The following is an 18,304-nucleotide window of genomic DNA, read 5'->3' on the forward strand; positions in this document are numbered from 1 at the left end:
GGGAAAAAGAGAAACAAGGAAAGGAAGAAAGAAGAGGATGAAATTGTGACAACCAGCAATGCAGTGTTGAGTTGACCCACAGAAACCTAATGAAACATCTCCCCCTTACAGCTAACACAGAACATCTGGATTTTGAAGAAAAGTCCAAATGCAAACTTACTGAAATATGATCAACTGAACCCCTGTACATTGTCTGTATGCTGTTTTGCTACAGTATGATTGACAGCTCCAATGCCCTATCCCAGTGTCATTGTCAGCAACTGGGAGGGCTATAGGAAGAAGTCATTAGAAAGACTAATTCATTTTAATTTCCATTTCATTATATCAACTGGCTCAAGTCATATTTTGATCTCATCATTTAAACAAATGAGGACTGGATTAATAAGGATTAGAATGAATATGTTCAGTAATAACCCAATTAGGCCCTGGGTTAAAGAAGAAGGTCTAACCTATACACTGACAACCAGGGATGTGACAGTCAACGACAGCGCCATTGAAGAACCTCTGCTGAATCATGCAGGAGTCCGTAGGTAAATGTTATTGTGTTTCTATTTGACTAACTAAGCCTTGAGCACTCCGTGTGCAGCCGGGCTACGCAGCTCTTTGATTGAAGAGCAGTTCTGAGAATCCCTTTTTTACAGAGAGGTAGAGCGTGGGGAGAGAGTGTGCTTACCTGTCACCTTGCTTCCCTCCACTCTTTGGATTCACAAACACTAGCAGAGGATGACTTCCCTCTATTGTTGTGATCTATAGGAAAATATATCAAAACAGAAAGCCATTTCAGTCTAATTGCTTATAATGTAGTAGGCTGATCTTACGTTAAAGTATAGCGTAAAATCATTATTATAAACTGTGAATAAAAAATATTTATATATATATTCTAGTTACTGGTATCGACAATTAAAAGTTCAAACATTTCTCAGGGAAACAACAGACAATACCCAACAAAATCCCAGGAAATCAACTGAACAATACCCCTCCTAATTCAAGTTATAACCATCACCATCTCCTGATTGGGAGAAGCAGTTTGAGTCTTGAGTGACACGGGGGCTATCCTTAGAGACAAGCCTCTCTATCGCTACCTCTGGTAGAGCAGTGGCTAGAGAGAAGCAGTAGGCCTCTACCACGCTGGAGGCAGCCAGGGCTGAGGCGAGGCATAAACAAAACAAGCACTAATCGCAGGCTGTAGCCTACGAGTTGGCCTTCCTGCCGCTCAGTGGCGGGCGGCGGTGACAGTGCGCCCGTGCAGCTCCCTGACACAGATGAAGCTCTTAACTCTCCCTGTCTGCTATCCCAGCAGGCCGAGCGGTGGATTAATGAGCTCCCTGTCCAGCCAGGAGTGATCCATTACTTCCTCTAATTATAAATAATAATCCTGATTATTATGCTGGTTAGCCGGAGAGGGCAGAGATGGATGTGGCGGGGAGATGGTTCAGGTTGATTGTCACCGGTTGTCTGTCTGTTAGATATTAGGGAGGATTTGGATGGAGCTGATTCTTGTTTTGTTCACCAGTAGAAACTAATCTCATATTAATCCTAACAGAGTCATTTTATATTATCCTGCGCCCATCAAAGTTTAAATTGTGGTTAGATTCGAAATTTCAATTTAAAGTACACATTTTTCACAAAATTCTACAAAATGTTATCCTGATGCTTCTATAGAAGAAAAATAAAAAGGTTTGGATTGTCACCTGTAGTCCTTGGCCATCCACTGTGACTGAGTTGGCTCTCTGCATCTTCCCTCTGCCTCCTGATTGGCTGGATCTGGAATCTTTCCTCACCGTAGACTGTCTTTCCTGGGGGTCAAAGTGCAGACAGTAGAAATGGGCATCTTGAAAACAATCTAATACACGTTATCAAAAATATGGGAAACTGTGATCTATGTATGAGGAAATATACATATCTTTTCATAAAGCTATTCTGTGGTAAATTTGTATATAAGCAGAATATGGTATCGTTTTGAAAGTTAAATTCACCAGTATGACAGGACAGATTGTGTTGGGGGGCAGGACATGGTCCTTCAGTGGTCCACAGTCACACTCAGGTTTCACATGGGAGGCACACTTATTATGAAGCTGGATGAGGGGAATCAATTACAACCATATTAGTATTAGGGTGACATTCAAGATCATAACATATTATTCAATGTTACCTTTCATTTGATTGTCATTTGTAATTTGATATTAGAGTTCAGTTCCTTTAAAATGTATGGGGGCCATAAAATATAAAATTCAGTTATAGCTATGTAGAATTGTTTTTAGCTAAACACCAAGTGCTGTTGAGTAAAAAGCAAGAGCATGTTGTGTAATTTACAAAAACACAACTCCTAACATTGGGTTTATTTTAAAAAGACTGATATCAAAACACATTTTAACTGTGGTTTATTTTCCATTAGCAGAATACTGGAAATAACTGTTACTTGGTGTAAATTGGTAAAGTGAGAGGCCTTGGATAAAAGGTGCAAAAACTAAATCATAAACAGCAAGAAACTGTGGAAAATAATGAGGAGGTGGCTGATTCTCCTCGGGGGGGAGGGGTACCGTGATTTGGCACCACACACAGTGAAGCCCAGTCAGACCCTGGTAACACTTAATGGTTTTGTGACACTTGTCACACTTGGTCGGGCAGTTTCCCTCCACCCAGAAATGGTGCATCACCTGTGGAGCGAGAAACAGAGAGAAACAGAGGAGAAAAGCAGAACAGCAAACAAGTGAGAAATCCATAATAGTAAGAAATATGTAACAATGTTGTTTGTGTATTGGGCATGTATTTAAACCAGACTAAATATTGTAATTAGCTATGCTTAATATCAGAATGACTTGTTTATTCCATTAGTGAGGAAGGGGCCCTGGATCTAAGCTCCGTGGAGCATCACTGATCCGAGCGTGCCGATTAGTAAACACTCCAATTGGACGCACCTCTGTGTTTTTCTTGCTCTTCACGTAGGTTTTGATGCACGACGGAGGAGCACGGGCCACACAGCGCTCATGGACAGTGTACTTGCAGACTGGGAGAGGTGGAACACACATTTTGACAACAACAAAAAAATCACAAAAACAAGTAAAAATAGCAAACATTAAATTGAGGTTGGAGATCCACATTTTCGAAGGGTGATTTGGATCACAAAAATGCCTTCTTAATGATGAAAAAGTGCATGGAATAAACCTTTTATGATTGGTAAAAATTAGAGTAGACATGAGGAAACAACTGTTACTGTTACCATACTCACATGAGCAGCACAGCCCTTGCTTGCCCAGGCCTATAAGCATGTTCAGACACAGGTTACAGTAGGCCGGCTTGTTGAAGTGCTTCAGTCTCCACACGTGCTGCCCATCGTCTTTCACATTCTGAAGGAAAGATGATTGATTGGTTTGATTGGTTAATTATTGACTGGTTGATAGTTGGGCTATTCGTTATATGGCAGATATAAATAGGCCATGTAAAACAAACATGCCTCTCTGACATGTACAATAAGGAATCACATCGGCTCTATTCGTGGCATTTTGATCTGCAGTGTTCGACAACGTTTGGCAACTGAATGTGGCCCATGTGAAAGATTTAGCTAATTTTTAACTGTTCTCCAAAGCCATCAACTTTAGTGGGGAGGATTGCCTGGGTTCTTCCCTTTAATCCTGTGTCATTAATCATGTCATCTATTATGTCAATCACAGCAAAATGACAGTCTGACGTCACTGTAAGATACTGTCTCATTAGCCTGTGATAAGTGATGACTTGTTCAAGATCATTGAAATCAAAGGCAGCAAAAAAATGAAAAGATGACTCCATCTAGTGGACAAAGAGAGCTAGGACATCAGTGGTGCCATCTGACGAAGCAATTGACTAGTTAGGCAGTGGTGGGAATGTCCAGACCTTGTACCTGATTCACACAATAGGGCCCACCCCAACCATGCTGTGCTGGCTCAAATATTGTTTTCCCACATTGTCCTTTCCAGCACGGTTCCAGCAACTATGGTGGATGAGGAATCAGGCTGGCCTAATACAGCTGGCTTTGACTCGGTTTGGCCAGCCCCGTCGCGGACCAGGATGTCTTGCTCCCAGACAGACTAAACAACTTCTTTGCTCGCTTTGAGGACAATACAGTGCCACTGACATGGCCCACTACCAAAACCTGCGGACTCTCCTTCACTGCAGCCGACGTGAGTAAAACATTTAAACGTGTTAACCCTCGCAAGGCTACAGGCCCAGACGGCATCCCCAGCCGCGTCCTCAGAGCATGCGCAGACCAGCTGGCTGGTGTGTTTACGGACATATTCAATCAATCTTTATCCCAGTCTGCTGTTCCCACATGCTTCAAGAGGGCCACCATTGTTCCTGTTCCCAAGAAAGCTAAGGTAACTGAGCTAAACGACTACCGCACCGTAGCACTCACTTCCGTCATCATGAAGTGCTTTGAGACACTAAACATCAACAAAACAAAGGAGATGATCGTGGACTTCAGGAAACAGCAGAGGGAGCACCCCCCTATCCACATCGACGGGACAGTAGTGGAGAGGGTAGAAAGTTTTAAGTTCCTCGGCGTACACATCACGGACAAACTGAATTGGTCCACCGACACAGACAGCGTGGTGAAGAAGGCGCAGCAGCGCCTCTTCAACCTCAGGAGGCTGAAGAAATTCGGCTTGTCACCAAAAAGATGCACAAGATGCACCATCGAGAGCCTCCTGTCGGGCTGTATCACCGCCTGGTACGGCAACTGCTCCGCCCACAACCGTGAGGTCTGCACAACGCATCTCCGGGGGCAAACTACCTGCCCTCCAGGACACCTACACAACCCGATGTCACAGGAAGGCCATAAAGATCATCAAGGACAACAACCACCCGAGCCACTGCCTGTTCACCCCGCTATCATCCAGAAGGCGAGGTCAGTACAGGTGCATCAAAGCAGGGACCGAGAGACTGAAAAACAGCTTCCATCTCAAGGCCATCAGACTGTTAAACAGCCATCACTAACATTGAGTGGCTGCTGCCAACATACTGACTCAACTCCAGCCACTTCAATAATGGAAAAATTGATGTAAAAAATGTATCACTAGCCACTTTAAACAATGCCACTTAATATAATGTTTACATACCCTACATTACTCATCTCATATGTATATACTGCACTCTATACCATCTACTGCATCTTGCCTATGCCGTTCTGTACCATCACTCATTCATATATTTTTATGTACATATTCTTCATCCCTTTACACTTGTGTGTATAAGGTAGTTGTTGTGAAATTGTTACGTTAGATTACTCGTTGGTTATTACTGCATTGTCAGAACTAGAAGCATAAGCATTTCGCTACACTCGCATTAACATCTGCTAACCATGTGCATGTGACAAATAAAATTTGATTTTATTTCTAGCCTGGGTTGATGTGTTATGTCCGACCAGCTCCGTTTTCTACCACAAAACACCAGAAAATAGCCAAAAAGAGTAGAACCAGCTCACCTGCTTGTACACTATGATCTGACTATTTGATGTTCAATGTTTCTTTAGAAAAAAATATTTTCAAAGGAGTAGTTTCACCATATTGAAACAAGAGTTCAGTTCACGCAACAGGTTTCTCCTGAAAATGAGGGACATACGTAAATGAATCACTAATCACATGAAAGAAAAATCATCATCTTCAGAGATTACTTTGTCAAAGCAACAAAAATAACTAGGGCTTTACAATAATGATACTTTGATAAATTTTTTGGATTAAGTAGATTGAAATCTTCATAGAAGTGACACAGGGTTGATGGAGGGACATGTGAAAATGCTGAATTTTGGCACTTTAGCAAGCCTTTATTCATATAAAAAATGAAATGAGATTCATATAAAAACGATTTATTGAATTCCTCATGTGGTTTATATTAAAAGGCACTTCATTTAATATAACATGCTTTTAAAATTCAATATTGGTGCACAATTCCTACATAAAATATTAAAGGGATGCAAAAGGCACCCATTTTGTGTAACGTCCCAGTTGCTGGTTGAAAATGCAATCTACACAGGATCTTCTAATCAGCAGTTTTTGCATGAATGGCAGTAAATAAGTTAATAGACCAATAACAAAGAGAGTTCCAAACCTGCCTGCCAATAACAGCTGGTTTTCAGTTTCCCTTCAGACCACTACCAGACAGTCCTAGCTAAATTCTTGCTTGAGAAATAGCTTTTGCAGTAAGGTACTTAATTGTTTCCCAGATATGATATTGATATAAAAATGGCTGCATTGGCCCTGTAACTCAAATCAAATCAAATCAATCATCAATCAAATGTATTTATATAGCCCTTCTTACATCAGCTGATATCTCAAAGTGCTGTACAGAAACCCAGCCTAAAACCCCAAACAGCAAGCAATGCAGGTGTAAAAGCACGGTGGCTAGGAAAAACTCCCTAGAAAGGCCAAAACCTAGGAAGAAACCTAGAGAGGAACCAGGCTATGAGGGGTGGCCAGTCCTCTTCTGGCTGTGCAGGGTGGAGATTATAACAGAACATGGCCAAGATGTTCAAATGTTCATAAATGACCAGCATGGTCAAATAATAATAATCACAGTAGTTGTCGAGGGTGCAGCAAGTCAGCACCTCAGGAGTAAATGTCAGTTGGCTTTTCATAGCCGATCATTAAGAGTATGTCTACCGCTCCTGCGGTCTCTAGAGAGTTGAAAACAGCAGGTCTGGGACAGGTAGCACGTCGGGTGAACAGGTCAGGGTTCCATAGCCGCAGGCAGAACAGTTGAAACTGGAGCAGCAGCACGGCCAGGTGGACTGGGGACAGCAAGGAGTCATCATGCCAGGTAGTCTGAGCTTGAACTAAATCAGTTTACCAGGTAAACTGAGCTTGAACTAAATCCTGCACACACTCTGGCCATCCAGGCAGTGGCGGTTCTAAACCATTTCAACTGGGGGGGCCAAGCTGGGGCCAGTTGTACTGTTAGAGGGGCCAGTTACATTAGACGTTATTGTTGTCATATCGTTTTCTTCACTGCATTGCAGGCATTAGCAGGCAAAAGACCATGTTCAATATCATCATCGTTGCAACTGTCTAATAACGGATGTAAAAAAAGAACGATAGCAAAAATGTGTTATGTAAAAAATATTTCATACTCCACATTTAGGGGGGCCACAAGGGGGTCCAAAATTGTTGTCACAGGGGCACTGCCCATACCCCCCCCCCCCCCCCCTGAACCACTAGTGCATCCAGGACCAGAACTGAATACTTCAGAGCCATACATAGAGAATCGCTTGGCTCCGGTCTAGAAAATCTGCCATTGAAAGTAAAAACAGTGATGATGTTTAGGTAAAACACTCACCGTCTCTAGGCCCAGTAGTACCAACAGGGGGATGGTCGTACTGCCTCCCTGGATCCACTCCTCCAGAGACACTGTGCCGTCATGGTCATAGTCAATCTCCTGCATCATCTCCTGCAGAATCTACTCACAACCAATCAGAGACAGTACAGTGGGATCTGTCAACACAGATTATATATGACACCCTCATTCAAGCTATACAAAAAAAAATAAAAAGAATATTGTTCATATATCTGAAACTAGGGGGCCCTAGAGCTTTATGTCTATGGATCTGCAGTATATTAAATGTTTATGAAAAAATATGTATTTTACCGGCTTCAGTTCTGTCACATCCCATTCCAAGTACTCAGCAACATGCATCATTTGAGAGATGATGTGCTCCAGTTCCTAGAAGTGGAAAACAAATCTTGCGTCAAAATATATCTATGGTACAATAGCCATTCTTCAATTGATGGTTTTAGACTGATGAACAGCATGTAATGGTCAGTTGGTACAATCTTCTCTCTCCAAAAGAGAGTGGTACAATGCACAGCAAAAGCAGCTTGAAAACTGATACAGGCTTGATGACTTTAATTACAATGGTTGCCCTACGGGAGGGCAATTATCGTCTAGTGGAGAGTCATCACATGCAGACCAGAGCAATGAACATGAGACATTTACCCGCCTGCTCCTCCGTAACAAGCCCAAGCTTTTTAGAGGGCTTGTGTAATGTTACTCTAGATTATATTGTACAAGATATTCTACATTTCCATATGTCAGTGTCATGGTTAGAATGAGATTAAGGTAAAATTCAGATTTCCAGAAGGTCCTCTACTGCAGAATTGTATTTATAGAACATTAGGTAGCTATCATGTACCATTGTACCCAGCGTGGTCTCATAGACTAGACGTAACATAGTAAAATAAATCTGGGACACTCAAATTAGTATGATATGTTATGTTTGGTATAGTTACATAAGACAGAAGGTTACTTAAGGCAAAAACGAAAGCAGGGTGGTTGGTTGGGTTGGATGGGTAGACTTATAACACGAACGTCTAGCAACCCAAAAGGATTGCGTGTTAGAATCTCATCACAGACAACTTTAGCATTTTAGCTAATCAGCAAATTTACAACTAATGTTACTTGCTACTTTTTAGCTACTTTGCAACTACAAGCATGTTAGCTAACCCTTCCCCTAACCCTAACCTTAACCTGACTCTTAACTCTAACCTTAACTCCTGCTCGCTATAGCAGCTTCATTCACTCTTCTTCTTCTTCTTGCTAGCGCTTGTTTTGGAGAAAACTGTTGTGGAAAACTCAGCCAGAAACTAGCAAGTGTCATATGAATCCACAACATCACCACAAACGTCTTTTCAAGCCAGGTAAGTTACAATCGTTTGAGATACTACCTAGTGATGTAATAATGTCACATTTTATTATATAGATAGATGATCTGCTCTATACGGTTTTAAATAGGTTATGCTAGCTAACGTTAGCTATGTAGACTAAGTTAGCTAGTTAGGTTAGGTAACTACTGGTAGCTAGGTTTTAAAAGATTCACATGTAAACATGCAGTGGACGGGCTATTTTGATAAGATAATTAAGATAATGCACCATGAATTATTAGAATATTTATTTGTTGATTACAATTTTAATGGTTTGCATTATAATAAGTATTGTGAAAATATATTTAGACATTTTCATGGACAACATTAGCATAATGTTTTCTGTTAGAGAGTGGAGAGGAAGGAGAGGAGGAAGACTGGATAGGAAGAAGAGTGAAGGAGACAGAGGAGGAAAGGTAAATATATGGTTACAGAGCCTGCCAATGTATTATTCCAAACAATGTTTTTAAGATAAAATACAAAAATGAGGCAAGCAATGGGAATCTGTTAACCAAAGTATTTGATCTAATAGTGTACTATTTATTATTAAAGATTGGAGAGGAAGGAGAAGAGAGTGAGAATGAAAAATGAAGGGAGTAAAAAGAGTGAAGCGAGGAGAGTGTAGAAGAGTGAGGTGGAAAGGTAAAGAGAAGGAAAGGAAGAAAGATAAGGAAGACGAGTGAAGAAAAGAGGAGGAGAAAGATTGGAGTAGAAGAAAAATTTAAGAGAGTAAGAAGAGTGACACAAGGAGAGTGAAGAAGAGCAGACAGAGGAGGTACAATGACTGTTTCCAAGAAACGGAAATGTCATTTTAATGACAACATGATGAGATAATTTCCATTTATACGCTCAGGTCAAGACGATAGAATGGTTCACTGCACCCTTTGTAATTCCTCTCTTTCAATTGGCAGCGGGGGAAGAACGGCAGTGGTAGAACATCAACAGACGAAAAAGAATAAGGCCTCTCTGATTGCCTGTGCCTTCTGTCACCACATTCTTCAAGAAGGTAGAACCTTCCCAAGAAGAATATGATTTAGTTGTGCAGGAGGGTGTCTTTGCATACCACACTATGTGACACAATCATAGTTACAGATCTATGGACTGCACAGCACAACTGACACGGAAGCTTTATGAGTCAAAGTTTACATGTGCTAGGACAAAATGTGAAGCCATAGTGAGTAACGTGTTAGCACCATGGGCAACTACTTTGGTAACACAGGACCTAGACCAGGTTGAATTTGTGTCCCTGTCCATTGATGCGTCCAATCATGGACATGTAAAGCTGCTGCTAATAGTAGTCAGATATTGTAAGATATATGATGGCAGCACATCTGTGGTAACAAAACTGCTTGGTTTTGTTGAATTGAAAGGGGAACAGCAGAGGAAATTGCAGTTGAGGTCCTAGTGGTCATCCCAATTTTTTACCTGGAAAACAAAGTCGTGGCATTCTCTGCCGACAACACAAATACCAACTTTGGAGGACTGAATAGGCTGGGGAGGGTCAATGTCCATATCGGAAGTTAAAAATGCTCTGCTGCGGGAGGTGATTGGTTTAGGTTGTCCTGCCCACATCATTCATAACACGGCCAGAACAGCTTTGGATATGATTCCCCTTGATGTTGAGTACCTGCTCACAAAGATATTTTCATATTTTCACCGTCAGAGTAGAAAGACTGAAGAGCTTTTGTGAGTTTGTTGGCCAGGAGTACCATAACATTTTAGGACACAGCAATGTTCGCTGGCTGTCCATGCTCCCTGCTCTAGAAAGAGTGCTGAAAATGTATGTGCCATTGAAATCCTTTTTTCTTTCTGAAGACAAATGCCCTGTTGTCCTGCGAACAATGTTCGAAGATCCACTGACTGAACTTTGCCTGGCCTTTGCCCATGGAAACCTGACCGTATTCAGTGACACGATCAAGATGCTTGGAGGCCAGGACCGCTGTGTTGTGGAGTCAGCTGCAATCCTGAGAAACGTTGAGGCAAAATTGACTGCAAGATGTGATGAGAACTTCATTCCAGTTTTGGTCAGAGGACTTCTGAGAGAGCTAGAGGAAAATTAAGCAAAGTCTAAGGAGAGCTTTCTCAAAACATCCCAATCGTTCTTCACTACGGCTGTGAACTACTTGCAAGGATGGGGAAAGCACACAGATAACCTAAAAGATGTACATTGTCTCCTGTTAAAAAGGCAACCTCAGCATGAAGAGATCCAGAAGGCAGCAGGCACACTGCAGGAAAAATGCCCCAATGTGACCATCAATGAGGATGCATTGTTTGACGAGGTTACTGGCCTGCAAGAGTTCATAAAGGGGGGATCTCTTGAAGAATGGAAAACATCTGAGACACTTCTTAGTCAGAGATGGAGCACGGTGGTTACCCACTTCAAAGAGAATGACATCCCACACACTAACCTGGCTGATTAGCATCTGTTGTCATGTGCTTACCTGGAAGTAATGCACCAGTCGAGAGAGTGTTCTCCCAAATGAATGGTATATGGACAGCAGCAAGAAATAGGTTCACTGTTCCTACCATCAAGGCCATGCTTATTGTGAAGACAAACTTCAACCTCCCCTGCGCCAGGAGTTCATGGAGAAGCTGGCCAAAGACAGAGCAATCCTGAAGAAAATACCTTCTTCTGAGAAATATACAGATTAGGTTGGTATAAGTATATTATGTAGTTACCAATCTCATCATCATTTTATTTCTTTATTATGTTGTTAAGTATTTCACATATACTATTGTCTGTTTTTTCAATTTTGCTCATGTTTTCTTCTGCTCGTATTCTACCCAGACTACCAGGACCAGGAATGGCTGTTCAGATCGGACAGTTCTGTCTTGTCTGTAGTGTTTCTGTAATATAGTTGTTTTCTCTATCACAGTGTGCCTGTTAGACTAAATACATGAAACCGGAATTGTCCCCCTTTTTAATTTCATAGATAATAACATTGGATATTTTAATGATATATTGACTGTCGAACTGGAAATGTCCCCGGTTTTTATTTCAGAAATCTGGTCACCCTAACCCCGAGCCTAGCTAATGGTAGCCACCTAGCTAAAGTTAGCGTTAGCCACCTAGCTAATGGTAACCACAACAAATTGGAATTCGTAACATATCACACGTTTTGCAAATGTGTAACATATCATGCAAAATGGATGACATACATCCACAAATTAATACGTACCATACCATACGTAACATATCATTCTAATTGGAGTGTCACGGATTTCCATTTACTATGTTAAATCTACCCTTGAGTTCAGGTTGCAGCAGCAATCATTTTTCAGTACAGTAAATAACATGGCGTGTATAGGACAGAACCAAACATGGCTCTGGTATAGGCTTTAGCAAATAACAAAGATGATGTTTCATGTAAGGCTGTGTTCAAACAATTTGTTTGGCATTTTTTTGAATATGTATGAAGAGGGAAAAATGATTACCGAACTATCCAGAGACCCATTCCCATCTGTATCATAGAGACGAAACATAACTGTGAAGAAAGAGATCAAACATTTATGAGTATCAATTGGTGTTTGAGATGCAATAGATGTCATTGAGACACATTTTTACTACCAATTTAGTTTCATGGATGCACTTTACTATGTTGAAGAACTAAAACTTCCTTTAGTTTAAGGGTACAATCAGCTATTGCACTCCCATCAATTCAAAGCAATGTTTCCCCATATAAAAGTGTTCTTAGCATCTCAGTGTTGAAGTCTGATTGGTTCCTCCACTAGCCCCCAGCCACCACTCAACACCATCACCATGGAAACAGACAGCTCCCTCACCAGAACAGTGATTGGCTATCCAATACAAGAGTGACTGACAGAGATACACACACACACACCAGTTCTATAGTAATATAATCATGACAACACTCTCCTCTGCCCCAAGTAATTTACATACTAATGGCTGTTCCCAATACGTGGAAAAGTGTTTTTAGCCCAGTCTCAGCAAGACGCTACCCCCTCCCCCAATATCAGTAGTGGTGCGGCTCGTGACAAACCCAGCTGGATTGAGGAGGGTGAGCCGGTGAGTTCACTAAGGACTCGAAGAGGGGGGTTGTTCATTTCATATGGGGTTGACGTCAAGCTGCTGTTTGTCAGACACTAATTAGGAGCTAATTGACAGCTTCCTGCTGTGGTGCGGTCAGGAGGAAGGGGAAGTGAGGTAGATGCCTGGAGGATTGGGAACTCTGCTGGAGCTGGGAAGGTGTTTGTGGTGGTAATCCAACGTGGCCACAGGAAGGTGATGGTGTGTAGAGAGATGGGAGGAATAGCATACAGTCGAGTCACTCAAAAAAAAAGCATAGAGCTAAGTTGTCTAACCATATGAACCTACAGTATAAAGACTGTTCTCTGTCGTTGTCCTCACCTGCTCTTCAAAGCTGAACTAGTACTAGTTGCAGTAACTTTTACTGAATCCACTGTAGTGACATAAGGTATATTTCCTCAGTCATACAGAACCTAGGGAATTTAGCTTGCTGCTGATGATGATCAATACTCACTTTTTCGATGTTTCTCTTTTTGCCATGCATTCCCTGACTTTGCGCAACGTATGTAGACCTACAGATATAGCAGCTAAAGTGAATGCACTGTAAGTTTAAATTGAAACCAGTCATTCTTAGAAGAACCAGCAGAGGGCCCTGTTTAGCACCCCAAAACATCAGCGAGGCTAGACGGAAGGAGGGGTAGAGTGGGATTCTCTACAAGGAGAGATACTGTAGCATCCAAGGCTAAACCAATGATGTGCTCCCTGGGCCAGACCTGCTAAATTATTAAAACACTTAATTTTTAATGAACGGCTCTGCTCTTCAATTATTCAGCAGTTGGATGAGAATTATAAGAACACATAAAAAGTCTGATGTTCAATTATCTAATATAATGTCATAAATAAATAAGTACACATCTAAAGTTTAAGTAGAATAAAGAGATACCATGGCAACGCTAATAAGGGCTTTCAGTAAACATAATGATTCAAGTAGACTACAGTGAAAAGGGTAACCTGCTGCTCCTGCTTAGGTAATGGGAAATGTATAGCAGTGTATTGGGATGAAGCTCTAACTTGTTTGGCTATGAGTGTTTGTATTTACGGTACACAAATGTCATTATTCTCATGGGTAAACCCCAAAATAATATTATTTTTCTGTAAATCCCAATTCTGCTTTATAGCCAAAGGAGCTGCAGTATATTCCCCTTTCAGAGGAAAAATAATAATTAGTCCTCACACTCCAGTTTGTCCTCGGGTCGGCCACCCTCCAGCAGTGAGAGGTAGCAGACGATGTCCTTCAGTTGAACCATGCCTAGAGGTCTGGGCAGAGTCCTGGGTAGAGGGGGCACCTTCAGAGGGGTCGAGTTCCCTTTGATCAACTTGAGGCCTGCAGAGAGAAGAAGGCCGGAGAAGAAGGTCAAAATGTAGGCCGGTTATGATCATTGCTGAGCTTATGCCTCTAATGTCAACCTCAAACTGTCTACCAATAAATCGAAATTCATGTTGTGAAATTGATTGCAGATGATATATAGGTGTAGTTTTTGCCAATATTACGGTAGTAAATGTTGACTAGACAGCAAAGTTTTAGTTTGTGAAGATTGTAGTTAGTACCTCAGGACACGTACAGTTTGGACATTTTGTGAAAAAGTACAAGCTGATGCTACAAATGCTGCACTCAATGACTTGCCTGTAAGCTACAGTCCACGACAACAAGGCAATCTGGGGTGGTCTGACGACAGAGTTAACAATACTGAACCAATTACAACAGTATCACCCAGTGACACTGCTCTTTGTGGTAGGAGTACAAACTAAAGCAGACCTAAACAACTTTAGGCTTTTATTTGATGTTAGAAAGATTGTTTGTCTGCTGCTGAGGTCATAGTTTCTATGCCTTCTTGATCTGTTGCTTTGTTTGTGTCTGAAGTGAAGGTGCGGTGGTCCTTAAGGGGCAAAGTAGCTTTAGAAATTCAGTAACAGCGCACACAGACAATATAAAAGCTACTTTGCCTCTTAGGGACATCATCTGAAGGTTATAGCTGAAGTGCAGGGTCTTACCAGTAACTCTGGGCTTGTCTATGGAAGAGGGGCTGGGTTTTGGTCCCTTGTTACTGAATGATAAGAAGAGGTGTTGACAGAACTCCTCCGCCAGCTCGCTCTCCAGAAACGTCTGCATGAAGACCTTGAAGCCTTCAAAGTCAATCTCCTGAAACAAGACACAGAACATGATCCTGGTTGGTATAATTCCCATGAGGGGAGATTTAATAACCATATCATTACCATATCATGCCTGGGAGAACAAGGAATTACATTACCTGATTGAGTATGTCTTGCTTCTATGCAGCATTGAATAAAGACATTGGGCATCTCAATAAATCAAACTTTTAAAAAGTCAGTTACTCATATCCTGAAAAGCTGGTGTGACATTTTCAGCATCCCCTCTATAACCAAAGTAAGTAGTGCCTCTTCATTTCAAATGCCAAAACGTACAAAGATATTGGTTTGAGGTGAATATAGACTGATAACATTGTTGAATGTTGTTGATATCAAAATGACCAAGAATTGGTAGCAAGTCTGAAGTGATGGTAGTGTTCTACATTACGAAGAAGCCTCACAGTAGTTCTGCAATGGTTCATGCAATGCTAATGATGCCACATCACTACCAGAACAGTCAGAACAGTGTCTTATGGAAAGAAAGACTACCTCCTCTGGGTTATATTTCGCCAACACTCCATCTCCATGGAACTCCTGCAGCACATCTTTCAGCTTCTTGGTTGAGTCTAAAAGAAAAACATTCCGCACATGTTATAACCATAAAGACTTCCCATTAAATAGCAATTGATATCATCATGTCCGTGAAGGGAGATCCCACTGCGAGATCTCATCTAAGAGTCTTTAAAAAGGTTCAGTCTACAACTCAGGAGAAATCAGATCTGACACCCACCAGACCGCATCAAAATCACAGGGGGAATCACCAGACTTTGGAACGGGTAGCAGGTTAGACTCCTCTGCCTTGTCCGTTTGGTCTGGTTCCTGTCAAGATCTCTTCCTGTATTTTCAAACTATGGGAGTTTAGCCCCAGGAGTGTCCTGGCAGGACTGGTCCATTTGGGCCCCTGGTGTAGACATTGTTTTATTATATTATTCTAGCTCTTCCATTATGGTATTTGTAGTGGATAATGGTGTGTGTATATAGATTGTGTATAGGCTTGTCAACCGTATGAATCTTCTCTTTGTGTCAGACTGGGTTCAAGTGACTTCTGTTTCTTTTTTTTCTGTATTTATTTGTCTGAATATGGTATGTACAGTTGAAGTCGGAAGTTTACATACACTTAGGTTGGAATCATTAAAACTTGTTTTTCAACCACTCCACAAACTTCTTGTAAACAAACTCCAGTTTTGGCAAGTCAGTTAGGACATCTACTTTGTTGATGACACAAGTAATATTTCCCAAAATTGTTTACAGACAGAATATTTCACTTATAACTCACTGTATCACAATTCCAGTGGGTCAGAAGTTTACTTCACTAAATTGACTGTGCCTTTAAACAGCCTTGGAAATTCCAGAAAATTATGTCATGGCTTTAGAAGTTTCAGATAGACTAATTGACATAACTTGAGTCAATTGGAGGTGTACCTGTGGATGTATTTCAAGGCCTACCTTCAAACTCAGTGCCTCTTTGCTTGACATCATGGGAAAATCAAATGATATCAGCCAAGACCTCAGAAAAAAAATTGTAGACCTCCACAAGTCTGGTTCATCCTTGGGAGCAATTACCAAACGCCTGAAGGTACCACATTCATCTGTACAAACAACAGTATGCAAGTATAAACACCATGGGACCATGCAGCCGTCATACCGCTCAGGAAGGAGACGCGTTCTGTCTCCTAGAGATGAACGTACTTTGGTGCGAAAAGTGCAAATCAATCCCAGAACAACAGCAAAGGACTTTGTGAAGATGCTGAAGGAAACAGGTACAAAAGTATCTATATCCACAGTAAAATGAGTCCTATATCGACATAACCTGAAAGGTCGCACAGCAAGGAAGAAGCCACTGCTCCAAAACCGCCATAAAAAAGCCAGACTACGGTTTGCAACTGCACATGGGGACAAAGATTGTACTTTTTGGAGAAATGTCCTCTGGTCGGATGAAACAAAAATAGAACTGTTTGGCCATAATGACCATCGTTATGTTTGGAGGAAAAAGGGTGAGGCTTGCAAGCTGAAGAACACCATCCCAACCGTGAAGCATGGGGGTGGCAGCATCATGTTGTGGGGGTGCTTTGCTGCAGGAGAGACTGGTGCTCTTCACAAAATAGATGGTATCATGAGGATGGAAAATTATGTTGATATATTGAAGCAACATCTCAAGACATCAGTCAGGAAGTTAAAGCTTGGTCGCAAATGGGTCTTCCAAATGGACAATGACCCCAAGCATACTTCCAAAGTTGTGGAAAATGGCTTAAAGACAACAAAGTCAAGGTATTGGAGTGGCCATCACAAAGCCCTGACCTCAACGCTATAGAAACTTTGTGGGCAGAACTGAAAAAGCGTGCGCGAGCAAGGAGGCCTACAAACCTGACTCAGTTACACCAGCTCTGTCAGGAGGAATGGGCCAAAATTCACCCAACTTATTGTGGGAAGCTTGTGGAAGGCTACACGAAACGTTTGACCCAAGTTAAACAATTTAAAGGCAATGCTACCAAATATTAATTGAGCGTATGTAAACTTCTGACCCACTGGGAATGTGATGAAAGAAATAAAAGCTGAAATAAATCATTCTCTCTACTATTATTCTGACATTTCACATTTTTTTAATAAAGTGGTGATCCGTAACTGACCTAAGACAGGGAATTTTTACTAAGATTAAATGTCAGGAATTGTGAAAAATACTTTAAATGTATTTGACTAAGGTGTATGTAAACTTCTGACTTCAACTGTATGTATGTATGTATGTATGTATGTATGTATGTATGTAGGCATATATGCAGTGTGTATGTATGTATGTATATATTATTGTATATTATCTTACTGCTCTATGGATATAATTATTCTTTGGATTACCTTATTTACTATTATTTATTAATTTACTTTTTAAAATGTTTCTTTCATTCTTTATGTGATGTGCATACGGAGAACGCCAGAAGAATAATTAACATTTAATTAACACAGTGAATTATTGTAATGTTTGTTTATGTGTCAATTAATCCCATAAGGGACGGGTTGCCAATTGGAGATTTGACACAAAAATAAAATGTCATTAATTCATTCATTTCATTCATTGTAGCTTCTGGAGCAACAAGACTAGATTTGGAAGGATGACCACGTGAAACCATGAAATGTGTGACTGGGTGCCTGTGTGATAAACCCACCAAAAATAAATTAAAAAGTATTAACTCGTGCACTGTTTTCTTATCACTCCTCTACATGGTCAAAAAACTGTCAAGTTGTCATCCTAATGCTAACACATAAAAGGAAATTACTTAGCGTAGGTTACTTTAGGCCAAAATGCATGTCACATCAATGTTCTTTTACACAGCACCTGGGAAAATACACACCGCAATATCACTGAGCAAAAAAATCCATTCTAATAATCGTCTCTGATTATGAAATCATAACTGCAGTGAAGTAGACTGTAGAGTATTGGTGCTCATGC

The 18,304-nt window shown here is 41.1% G+C and overlaps 1 protein-coding gene across 4 annotated transcripts in view; it reads right to left on the minus strand.

Moving 5' to 3' along the window:
* Positions 1-18,304, minus strand: part of LOC139564666 (diacylglycerol kinase beta-like) — a 61,097-nt gene that overhangs the window by 35,455 nt on the left and 7,338 nt on the right. For 2 of the 4 annotated variants that reach the window (XM_071384388.1, XM_071384387.1), the window contains exons 3-15: positions 15,352-15,428; positions 14,964-14,984; positions 14,707-14,854; positions 13,889-14,038; positions 12,102-12,151; positions 7,615-7,689; positions 7,306-7,425; positions 3,230-3,347; positions 2,919-3,007; positions 2,541-2,657; positions 1,977-2,075; positions 1,692-1,796; positions 674-747 (exon numbers count right to left, since the gene is read on the minus strand). In XM_071384388.1, coding sequence (XP_071240489.1) covers positions 674-747; positions 1,692-1,796; positions 1,977-2,075; positions 2,541-2,657; positions 2,919-3,007; positions 3,230-3,347; positions 7,306-7,425; positions 7,615-7,689; positions 12,102-12,151; positions 13,889-14,038; positions 14,707-14,854; positions 14,964-14,984; positions 15,352-15,428 — 1,243 coding nt within the window. The remainder of the gene's footprint in view (positions 1-673; positions 748-1,691; positions 1,797-1,976; positions 2,076-2,540; positions 2,658-2,918; positions 3,008-3,229; positions 3,348-7,305; positions 7,426-7,614; positions 7,690-12,101; positions 12,152-13,888; positions 14,039-14,706; positions 14,855-14,963; positions 14,985-15,351; positions 15,429-18,304) is intronic. The other 2 variants (XM_071384389.1, XM_071384390.1) reach the window with 2 other exon arrangements.

Source organism: Salvelinus alpinus, chromosome 35 (genome assembly GCF_045679555.1).
Source record: "Salvelinus alpinus chromosome 35, SLU_Salpinus.1, whole genome shotgun sequence".
NCBI classification, from domain to species: domain Eukaryota; kingdom Metazoa; phylum Chordata; class Actinopteri; order Salmoniformes; family Salmonidae; genus Salvelinus; species Salvelinus alpinus.